The following is a 23,538-nucleotide window of genomic DNA, read 5'->3' on the forward strand; positions in this document are numbered from 1 at the left end:
CTTTCAGCTCTGTTGGAGACACAGGCTTTCGTTACACGCAGTATTTTTGCATTATTAAACCCCTGAGATCTTCTAGTTCAGGGGTAAATGCTAAAGACATTAGATAATAACTGCAGGTTCTTGAAATTCTGGTGAAATTAACCTTTGGAAACATGGAAATACATGTTTGACCTTTTATGGTTTGAAGTTTCTAACTTTATAGGCCTATGTTTTATATCCTTTAATCCCGTTCGTCAATTAATTTTATTTAGGTTATAAGGATTCATATGAAACATTAGCAGAAAGGAGGAGTTAGTGAGTGATTTTTGGTATTTTTTGGTATTTCTATGTAAAAAAAAATCTGATTAAACACACGATTCACAAGTTTAATCTGTGTTTATTCTGCATAAATGTTACTTTTGCATGAATTGCGAGTGCCGTTTGTTCAGTTGCACAGAGATACGTAATAGTTTTGAGAGCTCTGGCCCCTTTTTAGTCGACCAATCGATCTGCAGGACATGTCTTTAGTCAACCAAGAATTTCTTTAATCCTCTACAACTAGGGATGGGCCTGATTAATCGATTAATCGATAATTGATCATTAAGAATTTCATCTATTACGTTAATTTTAATCAACAAACTGAATGTAGGTTGTTGTGTGTAGTGTGACCAAACAGGGGTCCGTACATGTGTCTCTCTGCATCAGAAGGAGCGAGACACAAACAGTCGGTCAGTCTGCAACGTACCGAAGCACAAATGCGTATTTAACGATGACTTGTACAAGAAATTCCACGCTTTCCGTTGCGTGCGGGACAATTGAGAGTCGCGCAATGTTGATGACGAGTCCCCACCTCCCTCCCCCCGTACGGTGTCCTGGTTTTGACAAACGCAAATATGGTCACACTAACCTGTATTCCACTGAGTCGTGTCTTTTAATCCGACAGAAATTGACCGCATCAGCGACACAAGAGCTGTAGTTTTATCTTCGCTTAGTTTATGCAAATTAGCGATGCGGTTTTAAGTTTCGTTTCTGTGAGAGTTGCACAAAGCTGCATTAAACACATTATAATGTCAAACGGGCTGATGTGGCTCTAGAGTGATTACGGTTTATATGTCGTATAGTTGAATTTATTTATGCAGATTAGTAGTGCAGATAGTAATAATAATGATGATCATTTTAATATAAAAACGTTAATGATTAATCGATAATCGATCGTTAATTCTTCCGACGATCGATTAAGAAAATTTCATCAAATGCCCATCCCTATCTACAACTTTATAAAATTATATGTATGGTCAACAAACATACTTTTAAAATCATAACAGACTAACCCTGGTACCAGATGTTCCTGTCTCTGAGTTAAATCCTGACTCCTGCGTGTTGAGTATTTTCTGTTACTCTGAGTCTCTCGTGTCTGCAGTGTTTCTCAGGCGGTTGTGGACTCAGGGCTCTCACACTGTTGGTTTTCCTCTTGTCGGTTTTATAATAATCCCCCTGTGCTCCTCAGACCACTGTTTACTCAAGTGTGGCTCAGTAGCACAGTGTTTCTCTGCCTTTTACCAGTCACAGTGCACTTTCCTGCTTCAAAACACTCCACAGCTTCACCTATGAAAATATTAACCTTTTAGTACTAAACATAGACTTATACAAACTTTACTGATCCACAAGGGAAGTTATTTGGACGCAGTAGCTCACACATCACAATATAATATAATAACAAAGAGCAAAAACATAAATCGTAATAATAAATTCTAAATAAGTGCAATGTATACTGGGAAGTGTCCTCTGAAAAAGTGAGCATCAAACTGTCATGTTTGTTTTCCCAGTGGGATGCGTCTATTGACAAAGTCAGATCTTTTCAAGTCTTTTGAACCATATCACTTTTGTTTCTGGTTTTGATATTGTCATATTTTAGTTCTGGGATTCGAACATTGTAATTGTGTGGTTGTTGGATCCTAACAGCGGAAAACGGCTCGAGAAACGGGCTTTGGAAGATTGCGAACTTCGTAAATGCAAAAGGGAATCAGATGTGTGTGACTGCAAACCTCTGTTCAAACTGTTTCCCTTCCCAACAGAATAGAAAAATAGTGAAAGGTGAAGGCGATGGGCAGGATTGATCCACAGGAAGGACCAAAAAGGAAACCGTAAGAAATCATTCTGAGTTACAGTGAACATTTTGTATGTGGAGAGGTGCAGAAGACAAACAGACTGAGCTGCACTTTCTTGTTCTTGTGGTTTTACAGCAACATCACATCTTGGTCTCTTTGCAGTAGAAGGTGTTTCTTGGTGAACAGCTGGTGCCTTTTGCATTGGCGTTGACTTTTTAAATTTGTAATCAAGGTGGAGTGAGGGATCGGGGTTTTGCTTTGATGGCTCCACATACAAAATGTTCACTGCAAACTCGGGATGATCTCTTAGGCAGCCAAAGGTTTCCTTTTTTGTCCTTCCTGTGGATCAATCCTGCCCATCGCCTTCACCTTTCACTATTTTTCTATTCTGTTGGGAAGGGAAACAGTTTGAATGCACAGACCTGAGTCGCTTTTGCAGTTATGGACTTCACAAACTTCCGAAACCCGTTTTCCGCTGTTAGGATCCAACAACCACACAATTATGATGTCTGAATCCCATAACTAAAATATGACAATATCAGAACCAGAAACAAAAGCGATATGGTTCAAAAGACTTGAAAAGATCGACTTTGACAACAGACGCATCCCAATGGGAAAACAAACATGGCAGTTTGATGCTCACTTTTTCGGAGAATCCTTCCCAGTATGAATTATGTGATGACCGGAAGTCCGAAATTCGGGATGCATGTATAACAAATGATGAGTAAATATAGAGTGTGGTGTTTGTCTGTGCCAGTCTGGTCCTTTTGATTGTTTTTCTTTCTGTCTGGTGTCAGGTTCATGTGGACTTATGTCTCTGTTTGTTTTGTGCAGGTTGACCCATGACATCAGCCTGGACGAGTTTGAAGATGACGATCTGTCGGAGATCACAGAAATCACAGATGAAAGAGGGATGAGCCTCAACTGCAACGGGCCGGATCTGAAGGTGAGAAAGAGAGAAAAGCAAAGAGAAAAATCAAAAGAGAGAAATCAAAAGAGAGAGAGAGAGACTAGATCTGAAGGTGAGAGTGACAGGGGAGGAAGACGGGGACAGAGAGTTCAGACTTGAAGAGAGTGTCTTGCCTAAGGACACTGACAATTTAGGCTTAGACAAACTTCATTGATCCACACCGACTTTACACTAAAATAAGAGCAAAAACAAGTGTAGTCATAAAATGTGAAGGACTAAATAATTAAAGTACCTAAACAGCCTGTACAGATTTGTGTATGTACAGGAGAATACAGTAACATTTCAGAAATATAAAGTAGGGGTGTAAGAAAAAAAATAGTTTCTGTGATAAATCACAATTCTTGTATAGATTCAAAATGCATCCAATGCATCGACTTAGTTTTTAGTAGTATCGTACTACTCGAGACAGGTCTTGGTCTCGAGCCGGCATTTTTCTGGGCCTGGTCTCGTCTCAGACTCGACCGTGTTTGGACTCGGTCTTGTCACAGTCTTGAAGGCGCTTGGACTTGGTCTTGTCTCAGACTAAAGGTTTGACATTTGTCAAGTACGATCATATTTCATTACACCTGCTGCTGTCAGCAATAAACTTCTTACGACGACATGTGGCTAAAGTTTAACTTTAAAAAAAAGCACAAATGCATCTGTATTTGTCACAACGTGCGTTTGATAAATGTGCAGAGGTAAATCCCACTGCAAAACCACTAAGAGAATGTAACTCCAGTTAGAAACTTGAAAAAACAGGTTTTAAAAATCCTACACACTTCCTTCTTTCTTCTTCCTTTTTTCCACAGTTTTGTGTAAAGTGCCAGTGGAAGTTCTCTTAAAGGGAGGGGTTCTCACACTGTGAGTGAGGATCCAAAAAAAAGGGCGCAGTTTGCTAGACTTATTTTAAGACTAAGGTGATAATAAGAATAAGAGTGGTGCACAATTTTAGGTTTTCTGTACAGTTGTTCCAGAGCTCCACCCCTTTTCTTTTTGATAAACGTGGCCGTAATTCTGAGCTCATATTGGCTTTTTCAGATTTTGAACATATATAATATTCTGTAATTGTGTGTAAATGTGATTTTGACAAGAGATTGTTGTTTACTTTGAACATGATTTTCAAAGTGTAAAGGTCGACTAAATTTGAAGGTTTATAAATAATTCACTGGTTGGTTCATTATTAAGTTGATAATGTGTTTGCTCTTACTGCCTTTTTTTGCAAAGTAAAGATTGGACTTGTATTAGTTTTTTATGTATTACCCCAAATCTCAATACAGTAGGTTTTGTAGGGCATTACCAGACCAGATTGGACGTTCTGAAGGAGGTGTGGCCGTTTCTTACTGTAAAGCAAAATTATCTAAACCGTACATACATTTTTTATAAGCAGGTTGTCCACTCCTGGGTTAAATCTGGTGCATTCTGGGTAGCAAGTCTAAATAATTCAGCTGGAGTTGTTTTCTGAATGTCCCACTGCCCCGGGACAGCTCCAAAAACAGACAAGTGTTTTAGTCTTTGATGGCAGAGGAGAGCGCCGTAAAAAAATACCTCGAAAGCCCTGTTTTCTCCGTGCGTAAAAGCAGATATTTGTAAATAAAATGAGACTGCGCTTTAAAATTGAATCAGAACAACCAAACGTGACTCCCCATTTTCTGCGTTTCTATAGGCATGTTGTAGGACGATCCCAGACCTAATCTTATCTTTGTAAAACACTCATTCATTCTGACATGTAGGGATGCAACAATAACCGAAATATCGTGATATCGTATCGTCAAAAGTCTCTCAATAATATCGTGGGCTGTCACAATATATTGAATAACAAGTTCCTTTGCTTAAATACATGGTTTTATAGTAGCAACAGCTTATAAACGTCAGAAACTACATATCCCATGATTCATTTCAGTCCAGACAACATGAAGAAATATGTGTTTTACTTGAATTCTTGGGATTATGACGGAAATAATTCACACCAAAATCTTGCTGAGGTATGATGCAGCCTCTTTACACAGCAACTTACCTTCAGTTTGTCGATTAAAAATGTATATGATTGATGAAATTCTTAATGATCAATTATTGATTAGTCGACTAATCATAATAATAATAATAATAATGCATCAGTTTTATATAACGCTTTTTTGGACACTCAACGATGCTTTACAGCGCATTATTCATTCACTCCAGACCCACTGGTGGTAAGCTACTACTGTAGCCACAGCTGCCCTGGGGCAGACTAACGGAAGTGAAGCTGCCAATCTGCTCCATCAGCCCCTCCAACCACCACCATCACTCACACACATGCACCACTTTCATACTAGGCAGTAAGGATGAAGTGTCTTGCCTAAGGACACAACAACTGGTGACTGGCGCCCCCCTGTGGCACCTGATTTTCCCAGTGGTCTCCCATTCAAGTACTAACCAGTTTGACACCCCTATGCCAGGGGTGTCAAACTCATTTTAGTCCGGGGGCCGTATCCAACCTACTTTGATCCCAAAGGGGCCGGATCAGAAAACTCATGGCATATAAACCCCAAAAATAACAATGAGTTCAAATATTTGTGCAGAGAAACACAAATCTATTACAGAAATCTTTTTTAATTGATTAACTCTTTCTCATTATAATATTATAATATTATGAACAATCTGAAACTTTAAGAAAAATTCTATTTCAACACAATGTTTTAACATGAACTTATATGCAAATAGGAATAAGTACATTTTTCTTGGAAAATCCTGCACTCTGCTCCACTTTTCTTATTTTGGACATTTTGTTGATGAGGGTGTCACGGTCAACAGTTAAAACGATCGTCCTTTAAGAGCGTTTGGAAAGAGACAAGTCTTCATTTGTGCTGCTCTGGTGGGAGGGGCCACGTACAGAGACGCTGGAGACGCTGATATGATAAACACCACAGAAAATTACCAATATTTTAATAGAAAATATAATTAAAATATTTTAGTAGAAAATCACCCAAGGGCCACATTAAAGGTCTTGGGGGGCCGGATCTGGCCCCCGGGCCTTATGTTTGACACCTGTGGTCTATGCCAAGCTGGTACAGCCACATAATCATACTCATCCCTTTTAGATACTGTCAAATAATAAAATAAGATGTTACAAAGGTTTATTTCACAGTAAAGCTCTGTCCTGTGAAATCCTGTGGTTAAACCAAGACAGAGAGTATGATCACCGTGGTCCTGGGATGTGCTTCGGATTTATGTTTGTGTCAGAAATGTGCTCCCTCCGTAACCACGGTAACAGCAGTACAGTTTGATGATGTCGTTCGTTTTGGATCGAAGGGTCTTTCTCGCCTCCCACTGTTTGAGTTGTGAGTGGGCGATCCAGCGAGGAGGTTATAAGGCGGGTTTAGGTGTGAAAATGTGGAAATTTATGTAGTAAGAAATTCAGAAATATTTGTGTGTATAGGATAGAAATCCATGCATATTTGGCTGTTGTTCAGTTCTGGTTTAGTCCTGGTTCAGTCCTGGTTTAGTCCTAGATTAGTCCTAGTTCAGTCCTGGTCATTAAAGTCAGTCCTTAAATCTTGATAAAACTTTCTTAATTCAAGTCGTCTGAACTTGATTAGATTTTGTTTTTTGATGATTTAGCCATTATTTGATGATACCCAGAAATCCGTGTATCATTCATTCATTCGTTTTTCAATATAAAACCAAAAAAGAAAATGAAAAAACTATTATTTTCTTCATTATTTGTCTCCAAAACAAAAATTAAAAAATGGATAATGATTCACTTTTTCAGTTTTTGATTTTGTGTTTAAATGAATAATGAAAAAAAAAAAAACGATAACTGCAATGCCGGACTGAACCAGGACTAAACCAGAACTAAAACAGGACTAAACCAGGACTAAGCCAAGAATAAACCAGGACTAAAACAGGACTAAAACAGGACTGAACCAGGAGGACTAAACTAAACCGTTTTCAGTCCTGTCTGGTCCGAGTCTCAGTTCTGATCCTGTTCCCGGTCTCAATCCTGGTCTTGTCCCGGTCTAGTTCTGGTTTCAGTCCAGGTCTAAGTCCCGGTCTCAGTCCTTGTCCTGGTCCTGGTCTAGTCCTGGTTTCAGTCCCGGTCTCAGTCCCGGGCTCAGTCCTGGTCCTGGTCCCAGTCTGGTCCCAGTCTCAGTCTTGGTCTCAGTTCTGGTCTGGTCCTAATCTCAGTCCCGGTCTCAGTCCTGGTCCTGTTCCCGGTCTCAGTCCCCGTCTCAGTCCTGGGCCTGGTCCCGGTCTGGTCCGGGACTCAATCCTGGTCTGGTGCCGGTCTGGTCCCCCACCTGTTTTAGTCCTGATTCAGTCCTGGTTCAGTCCTGGTTCAGTCCTGGTTCAGTCCTGGTTCAGCCCTGGTTCAGTCCTGGTTCAGTCCTGGTTCAGCTCTGGTTCAGTCCTGGTTCAGTCCTGGTTCAGTCCTGGTTCAGTCCTGGTTCAGTCCTGGTTCAGTCCTGGTTCAGTCCTGGTTCAGTCCTGGTTCAGTCCTTCATCGCAGTTTAAGAAACAAATCATTATCTGTTTTTTCATTATTAGTTTTGGAGACAAATAATGAAGAAAATTGTTGTTTTTCCATTTTCTTATGTTTGGTTTTATTTTGAAAAACGAATCAACGAATGACACACCGTTTCCCAGACATAACGATAATCCTTTCATTGCACGATTATCTGTTTTTAGTGAAAGTTTTGTAAATCGATTAGTATTTTTTTATAACACATATAAACACGTCTGCCGCTCCAGCCCTCTACTGTAAATTATTATTATGTTTTTTTTTTTCATTTCTGTCAGTGTGGCCCTAATGGAGAGGTGTTGAAATATTAATAATCCCCCGGTTGGAGACGTCTCTTTTCTTTGTCTGGATCAGAGCCCGTCGCGTCCCGCAGAGAGGAGATTATTGCCCCGGGACGCGGCAGGAGGCCCCTGGTCCTGTCAATAATTCATAATAATCTGAGACATCACAGAGGGAGAGCGGGGCAGGTGTGAACGTGCCCGGGGCTTTTAGACTCGACGACGACGAGGAGGACGAGGAGGCAAGGGACTGTTTGGAAATGGGATCATAATTAGACTCGTGCAATTAATCAAGTTTTAATTGAAATGAAGTCATGACTAATTCACAGTTTTAATGGAATCTACAGTCGAGATTCTGTCAGTAAAAGTCTGTCAGTTCACACTTTGGAGGAGGAAATGTGACTTTTTGTTTTGTTTTTGTTTTGTATTTCACTTGGAAAAAGTACAAATGTGTCACTAAACCAGGTCTAAACCAGGACTAAAATCAGGATTAAAACCAAGTCTAAACCAGCACTAAACTCAGGTCAAAACCAGGCCAAAACTAGGACTAAACTCAGGTCTAAACCAGGTCAAAATCAGGACTAAACCAGGACTAAACAGGTCAAAACCAGGTAAAATAAGGATTAAAACCAAGTCTAAACCAGCACTAAACTCAGGTTTAAACCAGGTCAAAATCAGGTTTAAACCAGGTCTAAAACAGGTCAAAACCAGGACTAAAATAAGGATTAAAACCAAGTCTAAACCAGCACTAAACTCAGGTTTAAACCAGGTCAAAATCAGGTCTAAACCAGGTCTAAAACAGGTCAAAACCAGGACTAAAATAAGGATTAAAACCAAGTCTAAACCAGCACTAAACTCAGGTCTAAACCAGGTCAAAATCAGGACTAAACCAGGACTAAACTCAGGTCAAAACCAGGTCAAAACCAGGACTAAACCAGGACTAAACCAGGTCTAAACCAGGTCAAAACCAGGCCAAAACCAGGACTAAACTCAGGTCTAAACCAGGTCAAAATCAGGACTAAACCAGGACTAAAACCAGGTCTAAACCAGGTCAAAATCAGGACTAAACCACATCTAAACCAGGTCTAAACCGGGATTAAAATCAGGTTTAAACCAGGATTAAAACCAGGACCCGTGCAATTAATCAAGTTTTAATTGAAATGAAGTCATGACTAATTCACAGTTTTAATGGAAGTTTACAGTCGAGATTCTGTCAGTAAAAGTCTGTCAGTTCACACTTTGGAGGAGGAAATGTGACTTTTTGTTTTGTTTTTGTTTTGTATTTCACTTGGAAAAAGTACAAATGTGTCACTAAACCAGGTCTAAACCAGGACTAAAATCAGGATTAAAACCAAGTCTAAACCAGCACTAAACTCAGGTCAAAACCAGGCCAAAACTAGGACTAAACTCAGGAAGAAACCAGGTCAAAACCAGGACTAAACCAGGACTAAACTCAGGTCAAAACCAGGTCAAAACCAGGCCAAAACCAGGACTAAACTCAGGTCTAAACCAGGTCAAAATCAGGACTAAACCAGGACTAAACTCAGGTCAAAACCAGGTCAAAACCAGGCCAAAACCAGGACTAAACTCAGGTTTAAACCAGGTCAAAATCAGGTCTAAACCAGGTCTAAAACAGGTCAAAACCAGGACTAAAATAAGGATTAAAACCAAGTCTAAACCAGCACTAAACTCAGGTTTAAACCAGGTCAAAATCAGGTCTAAACCAGGTCTAAAACAGGTCAAAACCAGGACTAAAATAAGGATTAAAACCAAGTCTAAACCAGCACTAAACTCAGGTCTAAACCAGGTCAAAATCAGGACTAAACCAGGACTAAACTCAGGTCAAAACCAGGTCAAAACCAGGTCAAAACCAGGACTAAACCAGGACTAAACCAGGTCTAAACCAGGTCAAAACCAGGCCAAAACCAGGACTAAACTCAGGTCTAAACCAGGTCAAAATCAGGACTAAACCAGGACTAAAAAACCAGGTCAAAATCAGGACTAAACCACATCTAAACCAGGTCTAAACCGGGATTAAAATCAGGTTTAAACCAGGATTAAAACCAGGACTGAATCAGGACTAAACCAGGTTTAAATCAAGTCTAAACCAGGTAAAAAACAGGTCAAAATCAGGTGTAAACAGGACTAAACCAGGACTAACAGCAGGATGAAAACCAGATCTAAACCAGGTCTAAACTGGGATCAAAAACAGGTCTAAACCCGGACTAAATCAGGACTGAACCAGGTCTAAACCAGGTCTAAACCAGGTCTAAATCAGGTCTAAACCAGGACTAAACCAGGACTAAACCAGGACTAAAATCAGGACTAAAAGCAGGTCTAAACCAGGACTATAATGGGACTAAAACCAGATCTAAACCAGGACTAAACCAGGACTAAAACCAGGTCTAACCCAGGACTATAATAGGTCTAAAACCGGGTCTAAACCAGGATTTGCCTGTCCTAAGGGGAGTCTCACATTCATCCAGTTTGAAAACCCCTGTCTTAAACCCGTCTTTCTCAAGGGGGACACCTACATTATAGTCTACATCACAGATCAGATCTGTGGAGAGGCGACTCTATTCACAGAGGGAATTATTGTATTTTTGAGCAACAGAAACACCCATAATGAATAATGCTACTGTAGATAGATGTATTTAATGTCATACTATGGAACATTCGAAGCAAAGTATATCAGACTTAAAACGGACACGTCAGATCCTTTTTCAGACCGAAGTCCCTCAGAGGATCAGAGCCATGTCTCGGGTTTGTGTCTGACCTCGCAGCAGGGACTCGAGGTCAAAGGTCAGGAGAGACGTCTGATCACAAATGTAACGCTCCCTGAATCTAAACATACCGTATTTTTTGGACTATAAATCGCACTTTTTTTCACGGTTTGGGTGTTTCCTGCGACTTATATATTAAAATGTTCACACTGACATCCACAAGAGGGCGCTGTAGTCTTGTGTGTCAGTATCTGCTGCTCCTGTTCCTCCTGTACCACTGTCACTGTCACTCTACTGCGCATGTCTCCTGCAGAAAGAGCCTCTGTCCTGCTGCAAATAGTGAAATATTCAGCCGAAAACGGTAATCGAGCAGCAGAAAGAAAGTTTGGAGCGAGCGAGAAACTTGTGAGGGACTGACGGAAAGCGAGGATGGAGAACACAGCTTCACGGTAACCGGGAGGATGCACCATGAAACTTTCCTGGAAGTCACTGGATGGATGGACAAAGCCTGGACTTCAGTGACACCGAAACCATCCTGTCGGGATTCAGAAAGGCCGGAATAATTCTAACTGGAACTGATGCTGAGTCTGACGACAGCGACACAGAAGACACTGTTGCCACAGGGTCTTAAAAGTCTTAAAACGATCTTAAATTTCATGTTCCTAGAATAAGGCCTTAAAAAGTCTTAAATTCTGTTGTCCAAGTCTTATATTTTCTCAAAGATCTTAAATTTCATTAGCCTTTTTTTTGTACACTCAACCAGGCTGCAGTGCAACGTTAAACAGAGGGAGGGAAAAACAACAACAACGTGAAATCATGTAATGTCTAATTTGGAGTTTGCGCAAACAACACTTTGGTTTCTGGTGCTGGTGGCAATGAATAAACAATGAGTAGAGTGAAGGAAGACTTTGGATGGATCCTGGGGAAGTGTAGGTTTAATCCACAACGGCTCTTAGATTTTAGATATAATGGTTGGTCATTATTAGAATTGGATCTGGTGTTTTTCACCTGCATAATGGGTGAGGTGTTGGTCTTAATTTTCATGTAAGTGGTCTTAAAAAAGTTTTAAAAAGCGTCTTAAATTTGGGGCAGTCAAACCTGGGGATACTCTGGAAGAGGAAGCGGCACTCCGTTTACCCCCGGAGGTCATGGAGTTGCTCAGAAGTGACACCGAGGATGAAGAACTGAATGGATTTAGTGATTTGGAGTGAAAAAGCGTGACTTATCGTCCAGTGCAACTTATACAGTCGTCCTTCACTCGTGGTTCACCTTTCGCGGTCTTGCTGTTTCGCTTTTTTTGTGCAATCTTTCATGCATTGTTTACAGCGTATGAACACGTATTATGTTCCTCCCCCTGCGTCCTGATTGGCTAAGGGATTGTAGACCGTTGTCAATCAGTCTCCTCCGTGTCGTGTCTCCTGTACAGTACAGAATGTGTTCAGTTTGCCAAATTTACATAAATGTCCAATCTCTAGCAGTGTGATTCTGAAGTGCGGCGAGATCAGGCAATTGCCGTGCTTTACCGTGAGGTGCGGAGCTCTCCGTCGGTCCTTTCTCCTGCGATCACCTCTGAGCCCGTCCCGATCGAGAGTCCTGGTTCAGTTCTGGTTTAGTCCTGGTTTACTCCTGTTTTAGTCCTAGTTCAGTCCAGGCTTAGTCCTCCTCTTCGGTCCTGGAATCAGTCCTAGGTTTAGTACTGGTTTAGTCTTGGTTCAGTTCATGGCATATGCAGCTCAAAAATTTGATATAATCTTGGGTTAATGGGCGGGTGTGGGTCTGGACTGAGAGGGGTGGGTCTCCAAAAATGGACCCATGCAGGACTCTGTGCTGTAGGGCTCCATTACGGAATAAATGACTCTTCGATTATTTACATAAAGAAGGAGGAAAATAACAAAAGGACGACAGCAACAAAAAGTTTTAAGAAGGATGTAAAAGGGTTATAACTGTCCTTGTGAGAAAAGTGTATAAAGTGTGTGCTGAGGGCTTTTATACGGAAGCCGAGAGGGGTCACAACAAACGCAAACGCCGCAACAAATACAAATGCGACAACACAAAAAAAAGCCACAACACATTAAAAAGCCACAACAGAAGTGACCGCGGGACTCTATTTTCCGACGGACCGATCAAGCGGCAAGTGAAGAAGAAGAACTACAACGTGAAACGAATAATGATAAAACAATAAATTACTTTTACTTACGTTTCCAACTTTTCCGTTCCTTTACTTTTCACGTTGTAGTTCTTCTTCTTCACTTGCCGCTTGATCGGTCCGTCGGAAAATAGAGTCCCGCGGTCACTTCCATTGTGGCTTTTTGAAGTGTTGTGGCTTTTTAATGTGTTGTGGCATTTGCGTTTATGTTGCGGCGTTTGTATTTGTTGCAGCGTTTGCATTAAAATAGAGTCCCGCGGTCATTTCCGTTGTGGCTTTTTGTTGTGTTGTCGCATTTGTATTTGTTGCGGTGTTTATGTTTGTTGTGACCCCTCTCGGCTTCTGTAGTTTTACAGCCTTAAAACAGATATAATAATTGTAAAATATAAAGTTATTTTTTTTTTTTTTTTGAACGTAACCCCCACGATAAACGAGGGACCACTGTAGTCCGAAAAATTCTATACTTTTGAAAACCCGTCCATTTGTCTTTTTGTTGTGGCAGATAATGTTTGTTCGTTTGTCCCACAATCTAATTTAATAAATGCAGATGACAGATGGTCGTACTAAACTAAAGTTACGCAATGCACCTTTAAAAAAAACATTAAGGGTTGTTCAACTATTGGTTATGTTTTTATGAATTAGGGCTTGAACGAGCTGGAAAAAATAAATAAAATTGCAATTTTCTTTTACAAGCCTCGCGATCAGATTTGCTATTTTTGTTTTAATACGAGGATTCAGCTCAAAGTTCATTTAAAATGCGTCCGGAAGAACTGACAAAAAGTCTGAAACATGAACTGATCATCACATTTGAGAACATGTTTGTAAATCAGTTTTTACGCAGAATAAAACAGGAGATTTAATCGTTTGTGGAGGAAATGTTGGTTGTTAAATTTCAGTTTTTCTGTTTTTCTGTTTGTGTCCGTTACAGTCGCGTCGTGGAGATTGAATGGATCTGTTTAATTCTCGTCACAATTGAATAATCGGCTGAAATAAAAGGAGCTAAAGGTCAGCGGGATGAGTGTTAAAAAGACACTTCTGTACGCAGAGGTCCGTCTCCATGGAAACAGGGTCTTCACACTTCCTGGTGGAGAAAGAGCGAAAATAACACCTCCGCCATCTGCAGCCCGTCACCGCACACCGAGAGAGAGAGAGAGAGAGAGAGAGAGAGGAGGAGGGAGGGAAGAAGGGAGAGAAAGTGAGGGGAGAGAGGAGGGAAGAGGAGAGAAGGAGAAAGAGGAGAGGGAGAATGGAGAGAGAGAGAGAGACAGGAGAGGAGAGAGGGGGAGGAGAGGAAAGGGATAAAGGAATATGGAAGGGAGAGAGGAGAGGGGGAAGAGGACAGAGGGAGGGAGAGGGCAAAAGGAGGAGAGGAGAGAGAAAGAAGGATGGAAGGGAGAGAGGTAGCGAGTGAGAGGGAGAAAGGAGGAGAGGAGGATAGGAGAGAGAGAGAGGGAGGGAGGGAGAAAAAGGAGGAGGGGAGAGGGGAGGGAAGAGAGAGATGGAAGGGAGGGAGAGGGAGAAAGGAGAGGAGAGGAGAGAGGGAGAGAAGGAGAGAGGAGGGAGAGAGGAGGGAGAGGGGAGAGAGAGGGAGAGAGGAAGAGAAGGATGGAAGAGGAGAGGAGAGAAGGGGGAGGGAGAGAGGAGAGGAGAGGAGGGAGAGAGAGAGAGAGGGAGGGAGGAGAGGAAGGGAGAGGAGAGAGGGAGGAGAGGAGGAGGAGAGGAAGAGAGGAGGGAGAGAGGAGAGAGAGAGGAGAGAGGAGAGGGAAGGAGAGAGGAGAGGGGAGAGGAAGAGGAGAGAGGGAAGAGAAGGGAGGGAGAGGGAAAGAGAGGAGGAGAGGAGAGGGAGAAGAGAGAGGAGAGAGAGGAGGAGAGGGAGGAGAGGAGGATGAGAGGAGAGGAGGAGAGGAGAGAGAGGAAGAGAGAGGGAAGAGGAGGAGGAGGAGAGAAGAGGAGGAGGGAGAGAGGGAGGGAGAGAGGAGGAGAGAGAGAAGAGAGGGGAGAGAGAGGAGAGAGAGAGAGAGAGAAGAGGGAGAGGGAGAAGGAGGAGGAGAAGGAGGAGATGGAGAGAGAGGGAGAAAGGAGGAGAGGAGGATGGGAGAAGAGAGGAGAGGGAGAGGGGAAAAGGAGGGGAGGAGAGGAGAGAGGGAAGGGGAGAGAGAAAGGAGGATGGAAGAGACAGAGAGAGGAGAGACGGAAGGAAGGAGGGAAAGGGAGAAAGGATTGAAGGGAGAGAAAGGAGAAGAGAGAGAGAGATGGGGGAGAGAAAAAGGGGAGAGAGTGAGAAAGGAGGATGGAGGAGAGAGAGAGAGCGGAGAGGAGAGAGGGAGAGAGAGGAGGATGGGAGAAAAGAGAGGGAGAGAGGAGAGGGAGGTGGGAGAGGTGAGGAGAGGGAAAATGGGAGAAAGGAGAGAAAGTGAGGGGGGGAGAGTAGAGAGAAGAGAGAGGGAAAACGGAGGATGGAAGGGAGAGAGAGAGGGAGGGAGGGAAAGGGAGAAAGGATTGAAGGGGGATAAAAAAGAGGGAGAGAGAGAAAGGGGGAAGAGGGAGAGAGGTGAGAGTGAGAACGAAGGACGGAAGGGAGACTGTGAAAGGAAGAATAGAAGGGAGGGAGAGAGGGAGAGGAGAGAGAGAGTAGAGGAAAGAGAGAGGGAGGAGGAGTGCCCTGTCACGTCACACTGCGAGAGAGAGGAAGAAGGGAGGGGGTGGGAGGGAGGGAGAGAAAGAGAGTGGAGGATGAAAGGGAGAGGGGGAGGGAGGGAGAAAACGGAATGAAAGGGAGGGAAGGGAAAGAGAGGGAAGAGGGAGGAGAAAGAAGAAAGTGCGAGAGAGGGAGAGGAGAGGAGAAGAGAGATGGAAGGGAGAGAGGGAGCGAGGGAGAGGGAGTAAGGAGGAGAGGAGAGAGGAGAAATGCGAGAGGAGAGGGAGGAGATGGAGAGAGGAGAGGGAGGTGAGAGAGGGAGAGGAGAGGAGAGGAGAAGAGGAGGGAGAGAGGGAGAAAGGAGGATGGAAGGGAGAGAGAAGGGGGGAGGAAAGAGAAGGGAGAGAGAGGAAGAGGCAAGAGGTAGAGGAGAGAAGGAGAGGGGGGAGAGAGAGAGAGAGTGGGAGGGGGAGGAGATGAAGAGAGAGAGAGGAAGAAAGGAGAGAGGGAGAAAGGAGGATGGAAGGGGGGAGAGAGAGGAGAGTCCTTCTCGTGTCACATAGAGAGAGAGGAAGATGGGAAGGGGTGAAAAGAGAGAGAGAGGAGGAGGCAAGGAGTTAGGAAAGAAAAAAGGGGAGAAGGAAGGAGGAGAGGTCTGTCACATCACACTGAGAGAACGAAGGGAGAGAGAGAGAGAGAGAAGGGAGGCAAGTGTCGGGACGGAGAGAGAAAGAGGAAAGGGACAGAGAGAGGGAGAGAGGAGAAATTAAGAAAAAGAAAGGGGGAGAGAATGAGCTAAAGGAGGGTGAGAAGAGAGAGAGAGAGAGAGATGGAATGAGAAAAAGAAAAGGAAAGAGAGGGGAGTGAGGTAGAGGCAGGTGGCAAAGAGCGAGAGGAAAGGAGGAGAGAGATGGGAGAGGTAGATGAGAAGAAGGAGGGAGAGTATAGGGTGAGCGAGAGAGTGATGAAGAAGAAAGTGACTAAGGAGAAAAAAAGAGAGAGAGAGAGGAGGACGAGGTCTAATTAGAAAAGGAAACACAAATCATGATTGAGATTCTGAATTCACTTTGATTCAATTAGAGAAAGGAGAGAGAGAGAGAAAAGAGAGAGAATAGCGGAGTGAAAGGAGAGAACGAGAGACAGCGAGGGGAGAGAAAGAGAAGGGAGGGGAGAGAGAGAGAAAAGATGGAGAGGAGCGAGAAAGAGAAAGGAATGAGTGGAGAAAGAGAAAAGAGAGAGAGCGAGAGATAAAGGAGAGAGAGAGGAGAGAGAAGAGAGAAGAGAGAGTGAGCAGAGAAGGAGAGAGAGGGGGAGAGAGAAGAGATGAGAGGAGAGAGAGAGAGAGAGAAGGAGAGAGAGAGGGAGAGAGAGAGAAAGAATGGAGTGAGTGGAGAGAGAGAAAGGAGAGAGAGGGAGAGAAAGAAAGGAGAGAGAGAGGGAGAGAGAGAGAGAGAGGGGAGAGAAAGAGAAAGGAGAGAGAGAGAGAGAAGAAGAGGAGAGAGAGTGAGAGAGGAGAGAGAGAGGGAGAAAAGAGAAGGAGAGAGAGGGAGAGAAAGAGAGAGAGAGAGAGAGAGAGAGAAAGGAGAGAGAGAGGAGAGAGAGAAGGAGAAAAGAGAGAGAGGGGGAGGAGAGAGAGAGAGAAAGAGAGAGAGAGGAGAGAGAGAGAAAGGAGGAGAGAGAGGAGAGAAGAGAGAGAGAGGAGAGAGAGAAGGAGAGAAGGAGAGAGAGAGAGGAAGAGAGGAGAGAAAGAGAAAGGAGAGAGAGAGGGAGAGGAGAGAAGGAGAGAGAGGGGAGAGAGGAGAGAAGGAGAGAGAGGAAGAGGAGAGAAGGAGAGAGAGAGAGAGAGGAGAGAGAGGGGAGAGAGAGAGAAGGAGAGAGAGAGAGAGAGAGGAGAGAGAGGAGAGAGAAGAGAGAAGGAGAGAGAGAGGGGGGAGAGAAAGAGAAAGGAGAGAGAGAGAGAGAGAGAAGGAGAAGAGAGAGAGAGAGAGAGAGAGAGAGAGAGAGAGAGAAGAGAAAGAGTGAGTAGGGAGAGAGAGGGAGGAAAGAAAGAAAGGAGAAAGAGAAAGGAGAGAAACGATTGAGGAGTGGGAGGAGAGAGAGAATAAGAGGAGGGGGGATAAAGGGAGGAGAGAAAAGCTCCGTCAGCTGTGAAAGCTCTGTCCCTGTTGATAATCTCATGTTGTATTGATCAGGTATTGATGGTGGAGCTGAGGGTTTAACACAGAACAGACAGAGAGAGAGAGAGAGAGAGAGACAGAGGAGGGAGGACAGAGAGTGAGGCATCATGGGTAATCACAATTCAATCACAACAACAGTTAAGATTACCAAATTCTCCAAATATTTATAATATTTAGCGCTTGTGTATTTTTTGAGTGAACTTAAAGGTTGTATAGAGGATTTTCCAAGGAACGAGAAATCCAGCGACTGTTTGTCCTTTTTCAAATGTTGCGCATGCGTGAAACCACCCCCCCTCCCCTACAGCTCCTACGTAGAAACACCTCAGGTTTGTTTACAGCCGGTGCACATGACTTGTAAACAACTAACTACAGTGTTGGTTAGGTAAGGTGGAGAAGTGAGGAGCGGGGAGAAGAGCGGATCGGGCAGCGGGGACAGGAGCAGGAAAGGGGTGCAGAGAAGGTTGCGCGGAGATTCCCTGCGAATGAACTAGCTACAACACGCAGCAGCAAGCGGACTCTTTCTTTGCCTTGAAAATTACGTTTTCAGACATAGGATATCGCATTCGTGTCCTGAAAAACGTTTGTCTAACTCTTGGAAATAAAGTACGTTTTCATAATAAGCAGAAGTTTCCTGTCCAGGAGTAATTTGTGGACCAGTGCGTCAGTCTTTAGACCCTGCGTCTGCTTCAGTCGCGCCATCGCTGGAATGAATCTTCAAGAATCACCTTAGTTTGGCTTCGCTGCTTTTCCCCTTGTCTTCTTCTTTCAGCGACCTCAAAAACGGACTTTCTTTTGCGGCGAACTGCTCCTGGATTCTTGTCGCCATTGCAACAAACTTTGTGCGAACTGTGAGGAAGATATAGGTCAAAAAAGCCGCTAAGAACTGTTGCGTTGGTGGAGTAAACAGCGTCTGTGCGTCTTGCGTCTGTGGACTGCGTGACAGTCGTACGTAAACCACGTACGGCGGCGCAGGCAAGTCAGTTAGAGTTACACTAGAAACGTAGGGAGTTTGATTGACAGCCTGTCAGCTCACAGATAACGAGGCAGTGTCGTTATCTATTGGCAAATGTTTAGCTCCACCACGTCCAGAGTTGATGAATTTTTATTCTCTTTTTTTTGGTCATCATAATTACAAGGCTACTGCATCTCTATAATCTATCACTGACAATTTGAAACAAAAAACATCCTCCATACAACCTTTAACTCTGCTGCCCGTTTCTCTCAATGAAAAAGTGATTATATTTAAAATAACCTTTACTTTACCTTTAACTGCATTTCCCGTTTCTCGTTTTTTACTTATTTTAATTGCAAAAAGTTGTTGTTTTTCTTAAGTGTAGCAAGATGTATTTTCATATTTTAAGTAGATAATTTTACTTGTCAAGTGAAACTGACTCAATCGTGATAATGTTTGATCTTAATTCAAGTCATCTTAAATTGGCTAGATTTTAGGGCTTGTGAAAAATATTGAAATATCGATATATCGTATTGTTTAATTTGATGATACAGTATTGATATCGTGGGCTGCTGTATCGATATATCGCCAAGAGCAACTTTTAGGTATATTTTATGAAACTATTTTGTGTAAGAGCTGCAATTGTGTTGACATTTTCACAGTTTTGAGTAAAATTGGTGTTTTCATTATTTACTTTGCACAAACTTAGTGGATTTTTAGTATCAGTTGATTTGAATTATATCGTATTGAATCAAAGCTCACTGTATCGAAAAGCATATCGTATCCTGGACTATGTATCGAGGTATGTATCGTATCGGCAACTTCATAATGATACCCAGCCCTACTAGATTTTATTAGATTTTATTTTATTTTTTTGCAGTACAGAAGTGAACCTACCCTGAATGTCTTAAGATATTAAACATTGTTCGTTGAGTTGTGTCAGAACAAGTTTAAGACTCAGGCTGTGCAACTGATCACATTTTGATCACAATTTCAATTTGTGTGTCAAACGATCTCCAAACGTTTAACTCGAGCTGAAATGATTTACTTGCAGGTGAAACTGAGGACCGGGGCGCGCCGACTGTAGTTTTGTGAGGATTCACGTGGTGCCCCCCACAAGCACCTGGTGCCCTACACACTGTGTGTAAAGTGTGTAAAGTGTGTAATGTGTGTAATGTGTGTGTGTAAAGTGTGTAATGTGTGTAAAGTGTGTAAAGTGTGTTGTAAGTGTGTAAAGTGTGTAAGTGTGTAATGTGTGTAATGTGTGTAATGTAAAGTGTGTGTAAAGTGTGTAATGTGTGTAAAGTGTGTAATGTGTAATGTGTAATGTGTGTAATGTGTGTAATGTGTGTAAAGTGTGTAATGTGTGTAATGTGTGTAAAGTGTGTAAAGTGTGTAATGTGTGTAATGTGTGTAAAGTGTGTAAAGTGTGTAATGTGTGTAATGTGTGTAAAGTGTGTAAAGTGTGTAATGTGTGTAAAGTGTGTGTAAAATGTGTGTAATGTGTGTAAAGTGTGTAAAGTGTGTGAAGTGTGTAAAGTGTGTAAAGTTGTGTAATGTGTGTAAAGTGTGTGTGTGTAATGTGTGTAAAGTGTGTAAAGTGTGTAAAGTGTGTAAAGTGTGTGTGTAAAGTGTGTAAAGTGTGTAAAGTGTGTAATGTGTGTAATGTGTGTAATGTGTGTAAAGTGTGTAATGTGTGTAATGTGTGTAATGTGTGTAATGTAAAATGTGTGTAAAGTGTGTAAAGTGTGTAATGTGTGTAATGTGTGTAAAGTGTGTAAAGTGTGTAAAGTGTGTAAAGTGTGTAAAGTGTGTAAATGTGTGTAATGTGTGTAAAGTGTGTAATGTGTGTAATGTGTGTAAAGTGTGTAAAGTGTGTAAAGTGTGTAATGTGTGTAAATGTGTGTAAAGTGTGTAAAGTGTGTGTAAAGTGTGTAAAGTGTGTAATGTGTGTAGTGTGTAAAGTGTGTAATGTGTGTAATGTGTGTAAAGTGTGTAAAGTGTGTAAAGTGTGTAAAGTGTGTAAAGTGTGTAATGTAAAGTGTGTAAAGTGTGTAATGTGTGTAATGTGTGTAATGTGTGTAAAGTGTGTAATGTGTGTATGTGTGTAAAGTGTGTGTAAAATGTGTGTAATGTGTAAAGTGTGTAAAGTGTGTAAAGTGTGTAATGTGTGTAAAGTGTGTAATGTGTGTAATGTGTGTAAATGTAGTGTGTAATGTGTGTAATGTGTGTGTGTGTGTGTGTGTGTGTAATGTGTGTAAAGTGTGTAAAGTGTGTAATGTGTGTAATGTGTGTAAAGTGTGTAATGTGTGTAAAGTGTGTAATGTGTGTAATGTGTGTAAAGTGTGTAAAGTGTGTGTAATGTGTGTTAAAGTGTGTGTAAAGTGTGTGTAAAGTGTGTAAAGTGTGTAATGTGTGTAATGTGTGTAAAGTGTGTAAAAGTGTGTAATGTGTAAAGTGTGTAATGTGTGTAAATGTGTGTAATGTGTGTAATGTGTGTAATGTGTGTAAAAAAGTGTGTGTGTGTAAAATGTGTGTAAAGTGTGTGTGTAATGTGTGTAAAGTGTGTAAAGTGTGTAATGTGTGTGTAAAGTGTGTAAAGTAAAGTGTGTGTAATGTGTGTAAAGTGTGTAATGTGTGTAAAGTGTGTAAATGTGTGTAAAGTGTGTAAAGTGTGTAATGTGTGTAAAGTGTGTAAAGTGTGTAATGTGTGTAAAGTGTGTAAAGTGTGTAAAGTGTGTAATGTGTGTAATGTGTGTAATGTGTGTAAAGTGTGTAAAGTGTGTAATGTGTGTAATGTGTGTAAAAGTGTGTAAAGTGTGTAATGTGTGTAATGTGTGAGTGTGTAATGTGTGTAAAGTGTGTGTGTGTAAGTGTGTAATGTGTAAATGTGTGTAAAGTGTGTAAAGTGTGTAATGTGTGTAATGTGTGTAAATGTGTGTAATGTGTGTAATGTGGAGCTATGGTGCTGATTATGTCCATAAACTCATGGAGAAGTGTATCGCAGCAGGACTCATGTCTGCCTCATTATTTAACAGATATTTCTGCCGCTGGACTTATTTTCTCTGCTAAAGCGTTCACTCTGCTGACAACATGTAAACAAACAAACAGCGCCGTGTGATGACGTCATCAGCCGTGACTCGGTTCAGTTGTGCAGGTGCGAGTGCAGAACATAGAAGCCACAGCAATCATGTTTGAGCTCGGCACGTTTCTAAAATCCTTGTGTGAGTGTGTCCTGAAGCTTCACAAAGTTTATTTTGGGATATTTTTTTTATATATATAAATGAGTATTGTAGTGGACCAAACAGAAAGGCAAAGACAAGGTATAAAAATAAGTTTAAATTTAATAAAGCCAAAAAAGATATAATTTAACAAAGGCTCAAATTAGGCAAATTATTAACAAAAAAGCTGGGCCCAACTGGGGTAACTCAAAATCAAATGAACAGAACAAAACTAACCCAACCAGACAAAGGAACAGGTGTGTTTAAATACCTGAGGACCAACTAAAGCTAAACACAAGAGGGAGGAATTACACTAATTAACTAACTAAACCAATAACTTAATCAAAGTAAACAAAAAAGCAAATAATTATAATACAGAAAGTGATAAGTGATAATAATGTGACCTTAACACAAACTAAACAAATTAACTTAATAAAACAAACTAAATAGTGCTCCCCCCCTTTGCTGAGTCCTGATGGTCTCTCCAGGGTCCTCCGTCCGGTGCTCAAAAAAACAAAAAAAACAAGTGTAAGTAAATTAGACTTATATTAACTAAAATGCGTGCACTCAAATTAGAACATAAGTCTAAATAACGGACTTAAATTATGTGTAGTGTAATTAACTTAATGTAAATAATAATGAAAATTAAATAATACTGACACTATGGAGCGGTGGCAGAGGGATCCACCACAAGTATATTTATTTAATGTTTTAAATATGGAGATTGTAGAACAGTTGGATATAGAGTTTATTTTGGATACATTACATGTTTTTCTATGCCTTATTTCATGTTCAAAGCGTATTTTATTTATTTTATGTTTTATACATCACAAAGCTGCTCTGAGGTTCATATTTGTAGCTTATATTCATTTACAATTTGAAAGTTTTGTGTAAATTATCAATAACAAAGTGTTATTGTGAATGAAAGTGAAATTTGCCGAATAAATGCATAAAAAAGAAATAATCATTTGAATAATCCATTTAGATTTCAATATCGACCAAAATAATCATGATAATGATTTTTTCTGTAATCAAGCAGCACGAACATGGACTAGTTTGGAGCACAGATATAAGAACACATGGTAATATAAAAGAAAATACTATGATTTAATGTTGAAAATCACATTCTGTTGTTTAAAGAAAGAGTGGTTTTCATCATCATTGTGGTACCAGAATCTGTCCTGAGTTTATTCTTCAGTCCTGAAGTGATTTTTCATTATTATTATTATTTTTTTTCATACCATGTGTTTCCTCTCTCTCTCGTGTTTCCTCATGTGATTGGTGGCGTCCTCAACTCTGATTGGCCGCTCCCCGTTGAACTCCCTCCCGCTCCTCGCTCCGACCGGCTCCGACCCCGAGCGTCACTCCCTCTCTTCCTCTTCCTCCGTCTCCTCTTCCTCTCCGTCGCTATAGAAACAGGGTGGGCGCTGGGCAGCCTTTCAAAACGAGTCAAACGTCAAAACCTCAGTCGTAAATAAAGCGGGAGGAGCCAGTATCGATCTGGACGAGCGGACAAAAGGCCGGGACGTGATTAAACGGCAGATTTATGGACACGCACATGTAGAAATGGATGAAGAGAGAAAAGCAAAGCATGATGGGAAGGGATTTTACTGAGAACTGAATTTGCTGGTAGGTTAATCAATGTGTTGAGATAAGAAGTGATTGGAGAAAAGCTTGTTGCTGATTGACACATGTGTGTTGTTGGATGCAAATCGTCAGACCAAAAACTTAACATATTTCATTTCATTTCAAAAGTGAGAGTGTTTTTAGTTTGTTTTTTTATTATTTTTCGTTTGTTTATATCCTCCCTCTTCTCTCCCTCTCCTTCTCTTTTTCATTCTTTCTTTCTTTTCATCTCTTCCTCCT

The 23,538-nt window shown here is 41.6% G+C and overlaps 1 protein-coding gene across 1 annotated transcript in view; it reads left to right on the forward strand.

Annotated features, from left to right (window-relative positions):
• The window catches only part of mapk8ip1b (mitogen-activated protein kinase 8 interacting protein 1b), a 143,969-nt gene that overhangs the window by 65,289 nt on the left and 55,142 nt on the right, over nucleotides 1-23,538 (forward strand). The window contains 1 exon segment of the mRNA XM_055154287.1: nucleotides 2,922-3,033. Coding sequence (XP_055010262.1) covers nucleotides 2,922-3,033 — 112 coding nt within the window.

Source organism: Boleophthalmus pectinirostris, unplaced genomic scaffold, assembly GCF_026225935.1.
Source record: "Boleophthalmus pectinirostris isolate CB_2022bp ecotype Guang Dong unplaced genomic scaffold, ASM2622593v1 HiC_scaffold_19, whole genome shotgun sequence".
NCBI lineage: Eukaryota > Metazoa > Chordata > Actinopteri > Gobiiformes > Gobiidae > Boleophthalmus > Boleophthalmus pectinirostris.